Source organism: Strongylocentrotus purpuratus, unplaced genomic scaffold (assembly GCF_000002235.5).
Source record: "Strongylocentrotus purpuratus isolate Spur 01 unplaced genomic scaffold, Spur_5.0 spur5_scaffold_6, whole genome shotgun sequence".
Lineage (NCBI taxonomy): Eukaryota > Metazoa > Echinodermata > Echinoidea > Camarodonta > Strongylocentrotidae > Strongylocentrotus > Strongylocentrotus purpuratus.
In genome coordinates this window covers 30,321,257-30,341,585 of record NW_022145612.1, presented here as the reverse complement: position 1 = coordinate 30,341,585, position 20,329 = coordinate 30,321,257, and the positions used below count along the sequence as shown (strand labels likewise).

The following is a 20,329-nucleotide window of genomic DNA, read 5'->3' as shown; positions in this document are numbered from 1 at the left end:
CAGTGATGTTAAACATCCACTCACGTTTTCATTTCCAGTTTAATAATAATAATAATAATAATAATAATAATAATAATAATTATCTTTTAAAGTCCACTCCAAATTTTATTAAACCGAAAATGGAAATTCTTTTTGCCCAATTGATCGTGAGCTCGGCAGCCACTGAGCAGCGCCAGATCGACGTTGCTCTATCCCTTTAATGTTGAACGCCAAACAAGGTAGCCGCAACTCCCGTCTTTTAACGTCATTTTGTATGACGTGGCCGGGGTTCGAACCCACAATCGTGAACTACTGAAGTATTCCCCCAAAATGCAAATCTTTAAACTTTATTATTGATATGTCAATCTAATGACCTAAATAGTTGTTTTTTTCTTGTAAGGTTGAATCAAATTAACAAACTTTAAAATGAGACAGTAAAGGGGTAATGTTCATTAGCTCCAACAGAAAGAGATTGTAGGGTTACAAAGCAAAACATTAATTGTCTTGTCATAAAAGACGTGTCTTTTTAAATATATAAACGATTTGACTTGTTCTTTTTCATTACTTTTATGTTTAATTCATGCAGATCTAAGAGGCAAGATTGAACCACATTTTGTGGTCAAGCAATTTTATAAAATAGGTTAATTTATGTAATACAAAAGTGATAAAGATCACGAGAGGCAACCGTAATAATCATCCCTTTCGTGATTTTAATGGAAATAAAAGTTTCATGATACATATAATCCTAAACCGTTAATTCTTTTACCGTATAATAACAAAATAAAAATAAAATAATCATTAAAACGACATACAAACACACAACTACAGCAAGACAGAACAATATAACAACCCTTGATAGAACTTTAGAATTGGCGTAGTGCCCCACTGGCCTATTTGATATGTCAAATCATTTACAATTACTTACGACAAATATATTGTTTGAAGTGCTTTGAGAATGGTCTGTAGTATTCCATACCGTGACTGGGTAAATATTCACAACTTTAAAATAACAAATTTTACAATAAATTTATTGCATAGTATAATATTTTTACTAAAGCTTATGGCACACAATATATTTTCTTTGATATATTCCTGGAATCAATAAAATAAAATAGAAAATTACTAATTCGTTATGAAAACGTACATATTCATTCAAAATTGGAATCACACTTTCATATAAATAATAAAGCTTTTGAAATGAATCGTTCATGGATAGGCAAAATAGAAGTAAAAGTTCACTCGAATATTTGGCTAAAAATTAGTTGATGTGTCATTATAATGCAATATAATAAATTATTTGTAATCAATTATCCTCAGCTATTACATAATGATATGTGAATCAAAGCGCAATTATATCTAATATAAAAGAAATGAGACAGGAAACTACATGTTTTGTAATACGAACATACAGTAAACTTGTGATATTAGAGTTAATGACCGACTACTAGTAAAACATAAGGAAGATAATCTATTGCATCTGAAATGTCTTGGTAAATCGTACAAATGAGAAAATGTACGATTGTCTTTTATGATCCCACTATAGTGCGAAAATTCAAAGGTATCATTATTTATCTTATTAATTTAGACATGAGAAGATACGTAGTATTCAATTACATTGAAATCACTGTCTGCGCTTCATTACTTACTTTATATTTACATACAGGGGATATAATAATTCTTATAATCCCCGACCAAAAACCCTTAACTCCAACACTCGACCCCACATTATACGTAACGCTAACCCCAATCCAAATTTCCTAACCTTAACCCTAAAACTAACGTCAACCCAATTACAACCCTAAACTTGTAACCTGTAGTCTTTACGATAAAAAAAAAAACGCTGTGAGCAAATTTCCGATTATCATTGTGACTTATCACAATCCATCGTAATAACAGATAATAGCCTGTAAATGAAAATGAAAATTGACACCAGCGACTATTTACTGAAATAAAACCCCGTATACAGTGTATACAGATTGCTTTTCATGGTCATACTGATTAATGATGTGTGTTTCTCTCCTCCTCCTCCTTATCGATTCAGTTACCATGCATATTGCGCGTCGTTTCTTTGTTTCAACAAATTCAACAACATCAGAGGGAAAGATATAGACCAAGATCAAGAAGATCCACTTAATTCTTTCCTTTACAGGTTAAACATTGTCATGAATTTTATCATAAAAATCACGAAATAGTCTTGGAAAATGCAAATTACAAATAAACCACATTGACGCAGTTTGTATAAATCTACCTTTTAAAGGTTATCATGATACAGGTACGTATGGAATATTTCCATGCTAAGCTACACGTTTAAAATACAAGAATATGTCGGTTAAAGTGTGACCTTCTACAATGATATAGAAACATACATTATTTATTGCATTACATATAACAAATAAATTCATATGACATGTTTATCGCTCTCTCTCCCAATCTGTCAGTGTATTTCGTCATGAGTTTGAAATGCGTTGTAAATTTGTTTCATATTAAATTGTGACATCAATAGCATGAGCAATACCATTATTAATTTAAAACATTAAATATGGCATTCTACTAACGAACCAGGTGAGGTTTAATACTGATAATAATAATAAACCTGGATTCATACACCGCCTAATCCGAAAATCGTCTCTGTAAGCGCTTTACAGATGCTATTATACCCCAGGTCAACGGATCCATTCATACACACAATGTGCACGATCTTCATTCCCTGGGGAGTATTCAGACCATAATGGTCACCGTGAGGGCATAACTAAAGTAATTACTATCACAAAAGCTTTCATCATCCTATCAAAAGTACATGGTTACCTTGTCAGAAGAAATTCTTAATGCACTGCAGTCTGTATAGCTTTGACCAATCCAGGTTAAACAGGTATAGGGGCGCCGAATTATGAGCGCCTTAAAGGAAACATTATTCCCATAGATGAATGAGTTATAAACCTAATTAGATACACCATAATAGAAGGGCTCTTCATTCATCATATACGAAAACGAGAGAACCTCGTGACATTTACATCATTTTGTTTGGCCACATACATAAAATCAAAGGAGGTAATGTAAAGATACCACATTCACAAGACCCTTAACACTTAAATCATGCTTGTGCCCACGAGTGCGCTCTTTAGGTGTAAAATATATTGATAACTACAGTATACCGCCTGTTGTCACCTGACCAAAGCCGCATGACATATTGACAACATATAAAATCATTTCTACACGATACATCTCCGATTGTACTGTTAAAGAATAATATTCTTAAATTCTAATAATGTGAACAAGTGGAAGTGACATATCGTAATGAAGCTGATGGAAATTTCGCTTAGTTAAAGCTTATTCCTGACAAGAGAAGCAAAGATACCATCTTTTTTCTTTAGCAGAGATTCTGGTGTTCCCACCTCTGCGACGTGTCCTTCGGAGAGTACAACAATCTGATCTGAATCCAGGATGGTTGATACACGATGCTGTTATACAATTTACAAAAGATACATAAATTAATTGCGTTAACGTATATTGAATAACAAAGTAGACGTTAAAGATTATTTCTTTACATTTCTGCCATTTATTTTTCTTCTTTCTTTTTCTCCCTTTTCTGTATATTTGTTTTCTTCTCCTTCCATCAATTCCCTACTTCTTCTTTTTTTCTTTATCCTTTTCTTTTCCTTTTCATTTTCGTATTCTTCTTATCCTCATCCTCCTTCTTCTACCCCTTCTTCTTTTTCTTCAGCTTCTTCTTCTTCTTCTTCTTCTCCTACTTCATCTCCTCCTCCTCCTCCTCATTATTCTTCTTCTAGTTCTTCTTGTCCTCTCTCCTGCTATTAAGATTTCCTTCTTTGTCACTAAAGGTGAGACATCACCAATTTGGGATCCATTTATTGAGGATGAACATAGACATGTTGTTTTGAATTGTTAATCGATGAATTAAGTATAAAAACAGGTTTAAGAATAAAAGTTTCAAATTAATTCAATTTGATCATCGACGAATATTGCTGAATATGCATGTGCTACAGATCTTGAGTACTTACCGCAATTGTGATGACGGTTTCCTTCTGGAAAGCAGTTGCGACGACTTCCTGTAGAATAGCATCCTATGAACGAATATGGAATAAACATTGAATATTTTTTTACTGTCAAAGCAAAACACAATACCTTTTAATGGACTGAAGAATATGCACTCATAACGTAGGAAATTGTTAAAAGCTCAGCAGTAAAAAAAAAATGCAATGCCTTTTCATTACAAAATAGAAAATGTTTGAAACGCAGGAAATGATTAAGGTTAACAAGAGAATTAACAAATTTGATTAAAAAAGAAAGAATGGAAAGTCATATCGATGGTAATATTAAGAAAACATAAACGTTGACTGCGGGGGAATTAAAACTTCGACAAGCACAAAAAAAATTATACCGTGTGGACATCAATGGAGGCCGTTGCTTCATCCATTATCAGAATGCGACTTTTCTTGAGCATAGCCCGAGCAAGGCAGAAGAGTTGTCTTTCACCCACACTGAAATTATCTCCTCCTTCGTGTACCAGCGAGTCTAGCGATTTGAATTCCCAGTTTAGCAAAAGGTAAAAGAAAAAAGAATAACAAAGAGCGATGTTAGCTTTAGCAATATACTCATATGCAAACTATTACAGACATCATTTCATAGACGTCATGTTTCATTAAATGTGGCTCATAATTTCAAGTCACTTTTGTATACAGAGGAAAATTTGGCTTTTTATTTCATTTGTTGATACATTTTAGAAAAAGATTTAAAGTCAATGCACGCTTCCATCATCTATCACGTTGATCATTGATAATTGTGTAAGAAGAAAATAAACCTACCGAGATTGTTTGGAAGATCTCTCACAAGCTCCTTGAGTTGGGCAACTTCCAATGCTTCCCATATATCAGCATCTGATTGCCTTTCCTCAGGGTCTAGGTTGAATCTTTATTTGTCAGAAAGAAGAATGGTCAAGAGAATAATGGCCGTAAGAATGGATGGGACTACAGAAATTCGTTATTTTGGAGGGGAGATCATTGGAAAAAAAAATTTATTCTGATGAATACCATTGCAGGCCATGGAGTGCACTTGTGGACAATTTTTGGTACTAAGATATCTCAACTGTTCTTGAATTCAGAAACAAATATAAATCAGATTTTCTTAAATAATGAGTAGTTTTATTTGATCTTATTGCCTTTGGTGTGATTTATGTAATCAGTTATGTTGTGTTTTATGTGATTATGCTGTGTTATATGATTTTTAAAAATAAATTTTAAACAAATATTTTTGAAAAAATATAGGATTTGTCTTAACAGGCTACGGCCTTTGTTGATCCTTCGCATCCACCACCCTTCAACCTTGTTACATAGTGCTATGTACACAAATGGTTGTTATATTAATATTGTTAATTTGTACTGATTTGTTTGAATATCTTCTCATGTATTTTTAAGAGATGTGAAATATAATTGAATTGAATTGAATTGATCTGAAAGTGAAGTGAAAGTGAAAACGTCAATGTATATATTGATATATGCATGTTAAACCTGAAACTTGTCTTCAAAGAGAAATGTTATGCTGACTACGAAATTTGATCTGTGAATATATCAACTGACCTAACTGTGCCTCCGAACATGACAGGGTCTTGAGGTATAATGGCAAGACGACTTCGCAAATCGACGAGAGACAGCTTCCCAATATCGATGCCATCGATGTGAATAGATCCTGGATATAAATAAACATCATAAATAACAGATATAAAATTGTTAGGACAAGCATCCTCGAAATACACTCATAGATGTTTTGGTAAATCGTCACAGTCATGATTATTCAATTTACCGTCCTCAACCTGTAGGCTAAACATACAGATAAAGGAACACCTTCAACCCTAAACTTAAAAAAAAGGTTATCTTGATTTGCTCATCACTGATATATTTTGATCTTGGTTCATGGATTTAAAATGTACATTCATGTGGGCATATTCACTCGTTGATCTCAAACGCATGATTTAGGTGAATACAATTGAACACACTATTAATATCTTAAATATGCCTAACGGATGACGTAAATAAAAAATGGAACCCAAACATTTTAGGAAGAACGAGAGCGTCATCTTATGGATCACAATCACATAATTTATATTTGTTTCTATTTTTAACATAAGACTATAGGGAACTTACCTTTAAATGTATCGATGATGCGGAAAAGTGTCAATGTCAGAGAGGACTTCCCGCTGCCTGTTCGGCCACAAATACCAACCTATACAAGTAAGTGGTAAATGCCAATGCTTGTTATATATTATGAGCAAAGAGAATTAGAACCCGTAAATATTGTATAAATTCGCCTGTCAAAAGGAAAGTAACAAGAAAGAATTGTCATAGTCGAATAATCATTTGCTCTACATCAAATAATTGGAACCTGGTTCATCTGCATGTACTTCAAATCATACCAACAAATTACAATTTAAAGCGCTTTATTCTTTTTTTAGAATAACAGGGTGCCAATGCTGCCATTTCCGACAAATTATAATGGGAAGAGAGAAAACCTTTTTTTCTAGTATATTATTTATAACTTTGGTAGTTCTTTAGAGGTCGGACATTTCAAAGTACGGACACTATCTATCAAAATATTGTTTACTCTTTTATAAGTCCGGTTTTCGTAGTGGAGATAAACAAAAAATGGCATTTTTCAATAGTGATTTCGACATTCACCTCATGAATTTGGATATCGTCAATGATATCACGAACCAACGAATTAGTTTTGCTGTGAAGATAAAATTTCATAGAATTCAAGTACGATGGGATGGGTATGGAATAGATTACCTTCATGCCTGGTTTGAAATCAATGCTAACATCCTGAAGGATAGCAGGTAGGGTAGCCGCATACCTAGCATGTACTCGATTGTATAATACATGGCCCATCTCTGGCCAATTACGGCTTGGAGTAACAGATCCTGTTTTAAAATAAATGAATGATAGCGTTTGATTATATACAAAGACTTGATTTCAACAAGCCTACCTATCATGTGTGCTGGTACACTTACACCATCTTTCTCTCTCAAAAACACACTTCATTACAAGCTTCCTCATGGACATGTCAGAAGCTAAGTTTGGAATGAAAAGAACAACATTTTGGTTCAAAGTTTGTGTATCATCAAATCAGATTCAATCAGTATACAAGCTTTCACAAAGTTTATGTCTTTAAAACCGGTAAATATTCAATTTGGATGTACACCCTAGCACAATGTCCGATCTAGAAACATGATGTATAAATACATTTTATGAATGTATTAAACATTACACATTGAACAGCGTTGTAAAATTGTCCGTCAGCATTAGTGGCTGTTTTAGATCAATTGATAATTACATTTGTGGTATGATTACATCTTAAAGGAAGATGACCATACTTGACTACTTGAGTTACCTTGATATTTCTCGTTCTCTACCTTGGTATAGTACTTGATCCTCTCTACAGAATTCATGCCCAACTCGACACTAGTTGAATTACGAACAACCCATGTCAGGGAATATGCAGCCTAAGGAAGAGAATCAAATATCATGTAATCCTGGAAAGCTCATTAAATACTGGTTGTGCATTTTGATGTTGCAAATTTCAGAGATTCCTTATTTACAAATTTTATTGAATTTGATAAATGGTCCTACCCCCCCCCCCCCCCTCTCTCTCTCTCTCTCTCTCTATCTCGGTCTCTCTATTTTTCTTTTACGTTTCTCATTTCCTTTGCTTATGACCATCTCCTTCTTTTTTCAACCGTCTTAATTAAAATTACGTTGCAAAGTCTTAATCACATTGCTCCTTATTCTCTTCCAGCATTACTTCGCGATATTAAGTTTCCAGAAATAGTTAACAAAATGTGAAATTTATATTTACCTTGACTGCATATGTTATTGCCAAACCAACAAGACTAGCGCCAAAAGTAGCTGGATGAAGAGCCGAGGCAGCAAGACTAGTCAGTCCAGCTGCTAGAACAATCAGGGCTCCTATCACATCCTTTGTAAAATAGAGCAAAATAATAATGATAATAATGGTAATAAGACATTGATGTTAAAAGAAAAACGTTTCTAACAAATCATTTAGCTGATTCCGTAATCATTATTAGATAATTTACGTTCATTTTTCTTTAGTGCAGCCTCCTTCAGTACAATCATTAATCATTTATCAAGACCTTCAGAACAATGGAAGCAGGATCAAACATCACAAAGACAATAGTCGGCTTTTAATTCAATCTGAAGTTTTTTTTTAGGGGAAAGTAGAAAAAGAACTCACAAAATACAAATTTGATGTTATATTGTTTGACACACACATCCTTTTTCATTCAGGTGTTATGCACATGGCATTTTTAAATCGTAAATACAGATATATTGGTAAAAGTTTGAATACAAAAATTAATTTATTCTATGTTTCACGAGACTAAATGTTATTTATTAGAAATTGCTCCCTGCCTTCCCGAATGCAGCCAAGTTAATACGAATAGAATCAATTTTGTGTTGGTATAAAGATTATTCTTTCCCTCTCGTATTAGCTTAAATGATTTACGACATTTACCATATACCTTTGTATTTGAGCCACCCATTTCAAGTTCTTATAAAATCATGGCAAATTCCTGTAGAGCAGCTTTGTAGTTAATAACAGGCATTTTATTACCGTCAATAAAAAATCAAATTCAAACGTGTACGTCGGTCATATCCATCGCCACGATAACACAAAGATCAAATGCAGTATGAGCACCATTTTAAAAGTTTGATCTCTGAATGGAACGTGATACATACCAATCGGATCCCCAGCCATCGGTTACTATCTTGAAGAAAGCAGAAAGCCACGTGGTTTCTCTCTATTTTACGGACGATATTCTGCTTGAATCTTTTCTGAAGTCTGTAAAAAAAAAATCGTCTCACATTAGAAGGGAATGACACTATGGGAAAATGAATGAAAAGAGAAGGAAATGGCATATTTATTTTAACACAGTAGACGAGTAAGCATGTTTGTTTTTACACATTCTTTTATATACAATGACATGAGAGTTTCGTATGTATGGTATTGCCTATACTTACTCATCGTAATATATCTGGTGAAACCCTTTGAAAAATCCCTTATCTACAACAAAAAGTCTCTTAATTACCTGTAGGCACGAATAGTAGACAAACCTCCAAGCGACTCAGTAAAATGGGAGAAGACGGGTGAGGTGGAAATACTCACCAACCGTTGCATTTCCCTGTGTTATTCATTTGAAAACAAAACATTCAAAGTTTGATCATTTCTTAATGATAATTACCTATTCACACGTTAGGTCAACATGTTTTAATGTGTACAGTCTACATAGAAAAAACAACAACAACTTAATGATAATGTAGTATTCATATTGTATTCTAATGTAAAATATACATACGATTGTGATATTGAAGCTACTTTTATATTACTACTACTACTACTACTACTACTACTCTACTACTACTACTACTACTACTACTACTACTACTACTACTACTACTACGACTACCACCACCACTACTAGTACAACAGCTACTACGACCACTACCACTACCACCACTACTACTACTGTTACTACTACTACTACTACTACTACATACTAATACTACGTACTACTATCGAAACTGCTACTACTACTAACACTTTTTCCATATAATGCCTCTATCTCTGGTGAAAAGTGAACCCTTTTCATTATGAATATTGTCAAACAACACACATGATCACTATGTACTTATAATACAATCATTCCCCACCGCTGTGACAAAAGAGGTACATGTATCTCATGATCATAACGCTAAATCATTATGTAAAAGTTATTAAAACCCAGCATCAGTTTCAAAACTTGAGTTTATCTGTATATCCTGCCATCGATTGATTTTATTGACCGGGGCCTTTTTGTTTTTTGTTTCAGAATATATTTTATTTTTCATTCAATAAACCAAATTTAACACTATAACTGAGGAAGAAAAAAAGACATTTTGTTACATATAAAATCATTGATTTTGATAACTTAATTAATATACAAAAATACACCAAAAAAGCAGCTATTATATTACAAGTTATAACATTGAATAAAGATGAAATTAAAATGTTCTTCCTGACCCCCTACCCGTTGCACCCTGCCCTGCCCAACATAGCCTCAAATCCCCATCCCCTTCCTACCCCACCCTCCTCATCCATTCTAACTCCCTCCTCCCTCAAAAACTACCTGATTTGCGATGGGGACAAAACAAATATTGCCTTTAGGCTTTTGATATTTAGAGACAGTGAGCGTGAGGGTAAGGGGGCATCTCATGTAGATAATATATACGTAATTACAAATAGTTCTTGTCAACCAATTTGGCGTCTCACTACATCTAGTACCCCCAAATAAATATAGAATCAAAATTAAAAGGAAATCCTACTTTAAAGTAATACATAAAAAAACAAAATCTATCCCAAGCTTTATAAACAAACCTAACTGCTACATGACAACCACTATACATGCCAATTTTCCCACTTACCTTGAGCTATCAATAAAGACTTTCATAATTAGCATGTAAGCTAGGACGATTGGGATCATAGCCACAATGAAATACCAGGAGATGATTGCATTAATTATCACTCCAGCCATGGTCGCCAAGAAGAACTTAAATGTACCCAAGATGAATGGTCCTTGGGTCTACAACAGAGAAGGAAAATTGAAAATGTATTTGTCTCGTGTCATTCGGCAATTTTTCTTTTTCTTTATTTTCTACACTTTTGTACTGCAACGAAATGTATGGATGCATTGTTTGTAAGACGACACAATTACAAGCGTCATGCTTTCACAAATTATCGCCTCTTTCCGCCATGTATTTTGATGTAAACATAAAGTTTATATTTGTTTTTTGTAATAAGGAGGAAAAAAATGTGTTTGATTTTTAATTCTAAATCTGCCAAAAAAAAATCCTAAGATGAAAATAAATTATGTTTTTAGATACTAAAGGCACTGTTTGAAAAAGACAGAAATTCGTTACTCTTGACAATATTTTTTTTAACCTGCTTTAGATGCTGCATATATACCTGATCGAGTTTCTGCATGTCAGAAGCAAAACGGTTCATGATTCGTCCAATCGGGGTCGTGTCAAAAAATCTGCAAGATAATGAAATCATTGGTTAGACTGTTGCTATAACATAAAGAAGGAAGTGTATCACTCTAAACTTTACTGTCTTTGAATCAGAGTTGTACCATAAAATGTGAATACATTTGAAAAAATTATCCGCATGTTTATCGCCACATTGGCAGACAAAATGCACACACTATGTTTTTGAAGTATATTACATGCTGCTGTATAGATTCACATTCAAATTATAGTTGTCATTTCCAGAAGTACTATGTAGGGGGGGTTGTCAATCACCAAACTTTATGACTTGTATAATGGCTGATTTAAATCGCGCATCAGAATTTCGTTCGTCTGTGTGTTCGAAGTTTACTTTTAAATTATATCTTCTAAGGTAAATATGAGGGGTGTGGGAGGAAATCTTATCATCTCCTTTACACGACTCTTTCCCCTCTCCCATCATTTCTCTCCTACTAAAAAAAACACCTTTAGGTTACCATACAATGTGTGTTTTTGTGTGTGCGTATATGTGCGTGTGCATGTACGTGTGTGTGGGGGAAGGGGTGGAGACACAGTAGGCATGCCCCCCCCCCCCCGCCGCTGATCGTATGTGATCATCTTGCAGGTATACCGCTATGACAAAAGGGATGAATTATGGTCAAATGGAATTAGATCTCTCTAACATAAGTACTCACCTCATTGGTGCCCTCAGTACTCGAGTTAGCATTAAATTATGTAGATTCTTTGAGGTTTGGACACACTGAAAGAGTAGAATCATTGTCCATACCATACACAGGACCATATCAGCCGCATTCAGAGCACAGTATACACCGATATATCTCATCAGCAAAGCATTGCTTTCTTCCTGCAAACAAAGGAAACAATTGATGTCGATTTCCCACTGTCTAGATTTTTTTTTAAATCCGATGTGTTTACTTTTTTTGGTAAAGGTTTATCGTTGATTTCTTCCTCCTTTGGTGTCACTTCAATATCTGGTGTCACGGATTTCGTTTGAGAATGTATATATCATAGAAAAAACCTATTATTAGCAACGCACTTTCACTGAAGATAGTACACAGTGTAACGAACTTTTCTTCTCCCATCAATGATGGGAGAATTATCTTTCATCCCGTGATTTAATTTTGACCAATCGTAGCGCAAGATTCTTTGTATGAGAAAAACGATTTCAGATACATACAATTATTATTAAATATTGAAGTCATGGGCTTACTTTAATTTATTTTATAATGTGTAATAATTTGATCGTAGCACATGGATATTCATATATTTATGTGTCAGACTCGACTTGTTCTTTGAGTTTGTGTACATTATTTCCACCATTTTTATCTATCCGTTTGTTTTTTTTTATTTGCATTTTAAAATCTAACCTCAAGTTTTGGTTGCAAAAGGAAATAATAATACCAAAACAAATGATATGTAAGTCCCTAAGAGAAAACAGATTGGGATGTATAGGCCTACTTACAGCTGTTGCATTGCTGGGTAACTTGGCACCAGCCGATGACCAGACAGAAAGCCAGAATTGTGTTCCAGCTTTAGCCACGTTCTGAAGTATGGCAAAGAAGCAGACGAAGAAGCCTGGACATAATCCAAACTGACATAAATAATACCAGTAGTATCGAAAGGATACAGAACCACGATTCCTCTCCTCCGATTTGATCAATTTGCTTGAAGAGTCGTCATTTTGAGGACGTTGATCTAAATGTTAATAATGACAACAATTGATTAATTCAAATCCACACCCCTTCTTCTTTTGGACTTGAAGTACTAGCAAAAAACAGCGAATAATTTCTATCATATCCAGAGTTTGGTGAAAAACCGTATGCCATAACATCTTATTTATGTGATTTTAGGCACAAAAATCATCTAAAACAGTTTAAAAAAATAAATAATACTATTTGTGCACAATGAATTTAATGACTTCCTAAATATGCATTAGTCAGTACTGTGCCAGGAATGGAGTCGTGGTGCAAGTATACGAAACGTCAAGCCTCTTTGTCTAACCCATTTTGATTCTATAAATAGTACGACTATTTCATTGGTGATCTATTTTTACCTTTCTTAATCGTCGATATTTGTTTCTTGAGTACTTCGCGTTCTTCATCTGTTGAACTGCAGTATCCGACTTCTAATTCTGCTTCATCGGCCGCTATGAGAGATAGATTCCAAGACTCTACAAGGGAAGGATCCAATTTACCAATCTCTTGCACTGTTCCTTTCCTCGCTATACATCCGTTTTGGAGAAAGATCACCTGAGGACATCATCACAATCGTTGTATGTGTCATTCTTATATTTTATTCTTTAATCAAAACGATCATAACAATAATATTGCACATATTAAGACCGTTTTCAAGAAAGATCCCCGAAGGACATCGTTACAATCCTTTTGTTTGTCATTCCTATATTCTTTCTTTATATTAATCAAAACGATCATAACAATAATGTTGCAAAAGTTTAGACTAAAGAGAGGTATTTGTTTCGACAAACTAGAAACAAATCGATAACAATGTTTGGACGTAACGTTTGGCTATTTTCACTTATTTAATGTCTAAAAGATTTGATGTCTTTCCGCCTCGTCTACATCCTTTGCGGAAATCATTCACTATATACAGGTCACCATAGTCAGACCTGATAAGAAAGGTTACAGCATGGAGATCCCTCCAAGTAACCCTTGGATCATGAGATCTGGGGGGCGTTTCACAAAGCCTTTTTGCAATGACAAATGACAAACATCAGTGATAAATCTGCTGATAGCCAATCAGAAGCATGGATTTCAGTAGCTTATAACAAAAACTGTCGTTTGTTATTGATGACAAGTTTTATGAAACGCCCCCCCCCCCCAGTTGTAACCGTTGGATCATGAAATCAGTTGTAACCCTCTGTGCGGATGCATATACATAGTGGTTCATCCACGTCGCATCGTTATTATGTCGATTTGGTCCGATGTATAGTCCAAAGATTCATACCTCTAACACGAAACCTAAACCTTATTTTAACTGTCACTTTAACCCTAAATGTTAAGTGGGACATGTGACTTCGGACAGCAAGCAAAAACAACCCCTCCCCCTCCTAAAAAATGAAGAATTGAACCTGCACAATCTAAAGACCAAAATAAAATGTTAAACCACCATATAAAAAGGTAAAGTTGTTCTTTTCGAAATTTCAGAGTAGCACCTTTTACACGCTACAGATAGTGCTGGATCCAGCATGTTCAAAGTGTTAATATATCATTTTGAAAAAGCGATCACTTCTTGGCCCTTTTAATTTGTGATTTAACATTTGAGTTTTTAGAGTATATGGAAATATCACACGTGCAACCTAATCGGTCGTAATATTAACGGACTGGAAGACCAGTGGCGGGGACGTAAGACCCGTTGATTATCCCCATTACTGAAGAAATTCTGGAAAACGCCCATGCCCCCTTAAAACACAACCATTAGTACACTAAAGAATAAATATGTACGTTTCAACTTTAGAACCAAACAGAACCTGGAAAATATGATATTTTGTATGTCAGATTTTTTTATTTTATACCCCTCATTTTTTTTTTTTTTTTTGCATTGCGATTGTTCAGAGCACGAAAAGGAAATAATTTCATTATAAATTTGAGAGGCGTGAGAAAATTTACTAGTTGACATAGTATAGTAAATTCCGGAATCCACTTTTTCCGCCGATCACCGATATTTCTGCGTTCGATATCTAAATTTCTTCAATTTTTTGGAGTGCAACGAGCGCGCAAGCTAAATCCCCCGCCTTAAGTTTCTTCAGCCGGTATATTGTGCATAGCCATCGGCAGAGTTCCCGCACGGCGTGCGCGTAGGCTATAGTAGTCATAGTTCGACAAAATGGCTGCTTCCAGTAGTGACCGTGGTAAAATGGCTGCCAACTATCCCCGTTTTTACCTGTTAGATGTGGAATAAAAAATTTAACGAACGATGTGACAGCGAAAACACGAAGAAACTGATCAGGTTGGGACTTTCTGTGTTTCGGGATTTTTGTAAGGAAATAAAAGCCGATTTTGATGATGATCTTGTGGATATCGAAGCCCTAGACCTCCTTCTCTCGCAGTTCTACGATAGAGCTCGGAATCAGAATGGTGAATAATACAGCAAGAAAACAATGCAGGCTTTTCGATTTAGCCTTCAAAGGCATTTCTTGGCGTCAAGAAATGTGGACATTACCAAAGAGGAGTCGTTTTCGAGAAGTGGGAAAACGTTCAAATTTCTGTGAAAAATTTAAAAGCAACAAGAAAAGCTGCTGTGAAACACCACCCTGTCATTCCGAAGGATGACACGACGATGATTCTGCAAAGTCTATATTCATTCTCTGCCGATGGTCTCCAAAAGAAGGTTTTCCTTGACACCATGCTGTATTTTGCTAACAGAGGTATGGAGAATTTAGGGAACATGACGCCAGGAGATTTAGTCCTCCATGAAGCCGAAAGAAATAACGGTGAGTACTTTACACTCTGCGATATGCATGCCAAAAAATTATGCAGATGATGATGATGATGAGAGCCAGGCAGGACAGATGTATTCCTTGCCGGGAAATTCCCTTTTCTCTGTAACCAGCCTCAAAGTGTATCTGTCCAAAGTGAATAATGACTGAATGGCTGTGGCAGAGGCCGAAATCAAAAGCAAAAGAAACTGATGCTTCGTGGTATGCAAATGCACCGCTTGGAACGATTACCGTGGGCTCAATGTTGAAAAAAATCTGCCAAGAAGCAAGCTGCAAAATGTACACAAATCACTCTTTGTGAGCTACTAGTATCTCTCTTCTGGACGAGGCAGGATATCCATCCCGAGACATAATGACGGTGTCTGGCTAAAGAGCCGAAAGTTATATTAAGAACTACGCATGTACAAGTGAAGCCAAGAAAAAGATGATGTCAGAAATGTACTCCACAAGCCCGAAGTCCAGTGGCAGTGCAAATGTTGAGGAACAACCATCTACATCTAAGACAACTGTCACTGAGGACATGATTGCTGAGCCTGAGACTAAAACATGCCATCATTAAATGATAGTCAGCTGGGGCGAGTTTTCGATCAAATACCCGATCAATTTCCATTCAATCCACAAGGGCAGCCCACCACAACGGTCACTACTGGGAGCACCACTACCAGAGCCTCCTACACGATGAACGTCATTAAAATCGACGGCCAGAATATCACTTTCATGGCTGTACGGTCAATATTTTCAACAAGTAAAACAAGGAAAAGCCATCCATGTAAATACGTTCATGTTTCTGCTTTGACTTTGAGACTTTATATTGGATTGTTTGACGCTGTTACTTGGAAGTTCTGACAATTAAAAACGTGTTTTTGTAAAATTCATTTGACTTGAATTTTGATTTTTCTGGAACTAAGGAGAAGGAATTTTAATCTGGTAAGTCATTCACCTCTTCTTCCCTTTTGATTTGATTTGATTTGATTTGATTCGGTTTATTGAAATAAAAAAACATGCAGCTGGGAAGCTGAAATTATTCAATTTACAAAGTCAATACACCACAATAAACGATCAAAATATGAATGACTAAAATGTACGACTATAAATCATGCATAATGAAACAAAATGCGAATCAAATATTACATCAAAATCTAAATATATTACAAACATTAAATCGAAATCTAAATATATTACAAATATTACGTTAAAATTTAAAATATATTACAAATATTAAAAACATTAAAAACCTTAAAAAACATTAAAAGAGAGAGAGAGAAAAAAAAAAGAGAAAGAGAAAGACGGAACTAGAAAGAGGAATAGAAGGAAGAAGAAAAAAGAAAGAAAAGTTGATCAGGGAAAATACGAAAGATTGGAGGAGAGGGGTAGAGAGGGACAGAGTAGAACAAGTAAAATAGAAAAAGAGAAGAATCTCTGCCAAGTGCACCTCAAGTTGAAATATGATTTAAAAAGTAAAAATAACAGATTTAAAAAAGATTAAAAAAAAAGAAATGTTTGACAAAATAAAATATCAACGTCATTTAAACAAATTCGTTAAAGTCAAAAGAGTAAAGTTATGCCAATCCCGCAACACATAAAAGTTCAATGCAAAAAAATTGTATCTCAAAAGGATTATAATTATGTAGATTAAAAAAAAAATTAAAAAAAGAAATAAAAAAAGAGAAGTCATATTCACTGTTACTATCAAAGCATCAAAGTACATGTAAGAAAAAGAATGAAAAAAGAAGAAGAAAGAAAAGAAAATTATGTATTGTGTGAAGAAAGAAGAAAGGAAAAAAAAAGAGGGAAAAGGTGATAATAGCTGAGGAAAGAGATAATAAAAGAGAAAGAAGAAAAGAAAAAGATGAGAACCCAAGAGAAGAGGAAGGAGAAGGGGTTTCACACAAAGCATGGGTAACATGAGAAAGCGCGGAGTGTAACAACCTAAAAGTACAAGGATAATATTATCAAAAAGATATTGCACGAGGGTAAAGTAATATGAGTATATTACACTGAAGAACAATAAAATCAAAGTTATAAGAGGAAAGATGCAATATGTCAATAACGTATTAAAGTGACTCGGTAACATTGTTGAAGGTTGATGAAAAAAATTGCTTAATTTTGGTATAAAATGCTACTTACTATATTCCTTCTACTATACTAACCCTCTGACATGCAAAAAATCCTGAACAAATTCTCAAACCACAAAGATATCTATGGTTTTCTTTGAAGGCGTCGATGTGAAGCACCCTCTAACAGTGATTAACAGTAAATTCTCCCAACCATTTTTGAATTTTCCCAACCGTTTTTCCATGATAAAAATACATAAAACAGACTATAAAAATCTGTCAACACTTAACTGTCTGGAATGGAATGTAGAGCCATTTTATTGCTTTGTGACGATTTACATTCACCTAAAATGTAATTGAATTGTTGTCTTGATGCTGAACAGGCTTTGACAAGTAGCAGCATAGAAATGGAATAATATAGAGTCTAGGTCTAGTTGGGAGAATTAAGGAATCAATCAGATCAGTTTTTCCCAATTTGTAACATGAATAATGATCCGTTTTCACTAAAATTTTCAGATTATCTTTAATTGTACATCTAGCATTGAAGTCACTACCTTAGCACCACTATCTCTCATCTGAACAACGTTACAATAGGCGATAAACTTGCATGTACACGCATAGTGATACACAGTAAAACTATTAGCTTATAAGGGGAAGAAAGAAGAAAAAAAGAAATGAAAATTGTGATGACACTACTGACATTTCAAGGAATAAAGAAATCATGCATCTTATAAATGATAGAGAGGAAACAGATACGAATTGAAGAAGAGAGGGGGAGAGGGAAGACAAGAAAAAAGGGATTATAAAATAGTGAAAAATAAGATCAAAGAACAGGGAATATCCATGATGAATAGATTTGCAAATTAATGAAACGGCATAAATAGTAACTTTCCCGAGGCAGATTTTTATCAAATTTACCTCAAGGGAAAGTTAATGAAATATATCCTTGAAATGTCAGTAGTGTCATCACAATTTTCATTTCTTTTTTTTTCTTCTTTCTTCCCCCTTATAAGCTAATAGTTTTACTGTGTATCACTATGCGTGTACATTTTTGTTTAATTTTTGTTTAATTTAGGCCTATCAGTATGCTGCTGAACGCTCACAGTACATGTTCTTTGTAATAGTGATATGCTAATGTCTCATGAGGGATATAAAGCAGATATGTAATGTCTTTGTTGGGTCTAGCATACTATGAGCATTCAGAAGCATAAATATAGTAACTTTCCCTTGAGGTAAATTTAATAAAAATTTGCCTTAGGGAAAGTTACTATTTATGCCGTTGCATTAGCTCATAATTTTTGCTGGACCCTCGAAAGGTATTGTAGGACTATATTTGTATATTAGTAAACTAGCACCCAATTGACTGCTTTATAGAGTCCCAAATCCACCACTGACACCCTCACCTGATCAGCATGCTCCAAGTATTGGACCTGATGTGTGACAAGCACGACAGTTCTTCTTTCCTCGATCAAGAAATCAAGAATACCTTTGAAGAACATGTGACTACCAACGTGCACATCAAGGGCTGATAGTGGATCGTCCTGAGAGAGAGAGAGAGAGAGAGAGAGAGAGATGGATGAAGGTTCCTAGTTTGATGGATCAAAGCGAGCGTTCCTAAAAGATACAAATTATTTTGCGGTAAATCTATTCTGGATACCCCATTGAGCTTCAGGATGCTTTCTTTTTGGGCAACACATTTTATACCCAATTTACCCCTCCTCCCCCCTTCCGCAAACTCATATCTGACTATTATCATTAGATCAAGTCATAGATATTGCGATAGAGCACAACTTCTACCTACAGGTCTTAAACTTGACTGCACCACGATTGATCTATTAAAGTTTTTTTAATAATAAATATGCATGATTACTTCCGTGATAAATTTGATGATTACTTACCAAAAGGACGACATCATTTGAGCTATACATGGCCCTGGCTACACTGATGCGTTGCTTCTGACCTCCGCTCATGTTGATACCCTTCTCACCTATCTCCGTTTGGTCTCCCATAGGGAGGATATCAATGTCAGGCTGTAAACAACATGCTTCCAATATTGTTTGATATCTGCGATGGAGGAGGGGGTGGGTAATGAGATACAATATTTAGAATTCAAGATTAATATGTAAACTAAACGAGGTATTGTGTGCTTAACAAGCTGGAACGAATTCAAAAGAGATAACTGGCATGATAATATTTTTTTCAGTTTATCCATTGTCTTCAATTTCATTTAATAAGGCAATTATTATTTTCAGTTCTTTCATCTCTTTTCGCTCTCAAACCAATTTTGTTTAAGGAGGTCATCACATACTCTGCTTCCTTCTTCATTTTTTTTTGGTCCAATCTAAAGCTGAACCTACAATTTTTGTGTTGAAACATTTTTGTTATAGAGAGAGGGGGAGGCATGCAAGAAGAATTAAGTGGATACCTTTTCTGGCTAAAGGGGTTTCCGAATAAGATATTATCCTTCAGGCTAGCGTTGATCAGCCACGCTGTCTGTGCTGCATACGCAACTCCGATCTTTTTGCTTGAAAGATCAACCAAACAAACGAGAAAACAAATTTTATTTCAAATAAAGTCACAAAGAAAAAATCTTTTTGTAGATGATTTACTAGTACATTCTAACACTCATGATAACCCCCAGATCTCTTAATACCGGGATAATGAGTTACATTTTCGTATGTGATGGATACAGCAGATAATAAGTGTACCCTTAATTTTAAGAAAACTAACTAAATGATTTTTGGATACACGTT

General features: G+C 34.8%; 1 protein-coding gene across 1 annotated transcript in view; it reads right to left on the bottom strand.

Moving 5' to 3' along the window:
• Positions 1-669: 669 nt before the first annotated feature.
• Positions 670-20,329, bottom strand: part of LOC752863 (ATP-binding cassette sub-family C member 8) — a 20,471-nt gene continuing 811 nt past the window's right edge. Inside the window, exons 2-20 of the mRNA XM_030999964.1 lie at positions 20,002-20,100; positions 19,475-19,640; positions 18,980-19,117; positions 13,120-13,315; positions 12,529-12,761; positions 11,741-11,910; positions 11,008-11,077; positions 10,467-10,624; positions 9,095-9,187; positions 8,745-8,847; positions 7,846-7,965; positions 7,381-7,492; positions 6,780-6,910; positions 6,138-6,216; positions 5,574-5,682; positions 4,803-4,906; positions 4,379-4,512; positions 3,999-4,061; positions 670-3,437 (exon numbers count right to left, since the gene is read on the bottom strand). Of these exons, the coding sequence (XP_030855824.1) occupies positions 3,300-3,437; positions 3,999-4,061; positions 4,379-4,512; positions 4,803-4,906; positions 5,574-5,682; positions 6,138-6,216; positions 6,780-6,910; positions 7,381-7,492; positions 7,846-7,965; positions 8,745-8,847; positions 9,095-9,187; positions 10,467-10,624; positions 11,008-11,077; positions 11,741-11,910; positions 12,529-12,761; positions 13,120-13,315; positions 18,980-19,117; positions 19,475-19,640; positions 20,002-20,100 (2,416 nt within the window). The 3' untranslated portion in view covers positions 670-3,299. The remainder of the gene's footprint in view (positions 3,438-3,998; positions 4,062-4,378; positions 4,513-4,802; positions 4,907-5,573; positions 5,683-6,137; positions 6,217-6,779; positions 6,911-7,380; positions 7,493-7,845; positions 7,966-8,744; positions 8,848-9,094; positions 9,188-10,466; positions 10,625-11,007; positions 11,078-11,740; positions 11,911-12,528; positions 12,762-13,119; positions 13,316-18,979; positions 19,118-19,474; positions 19,641-20,001; positions 20,101-20,329) is intronic.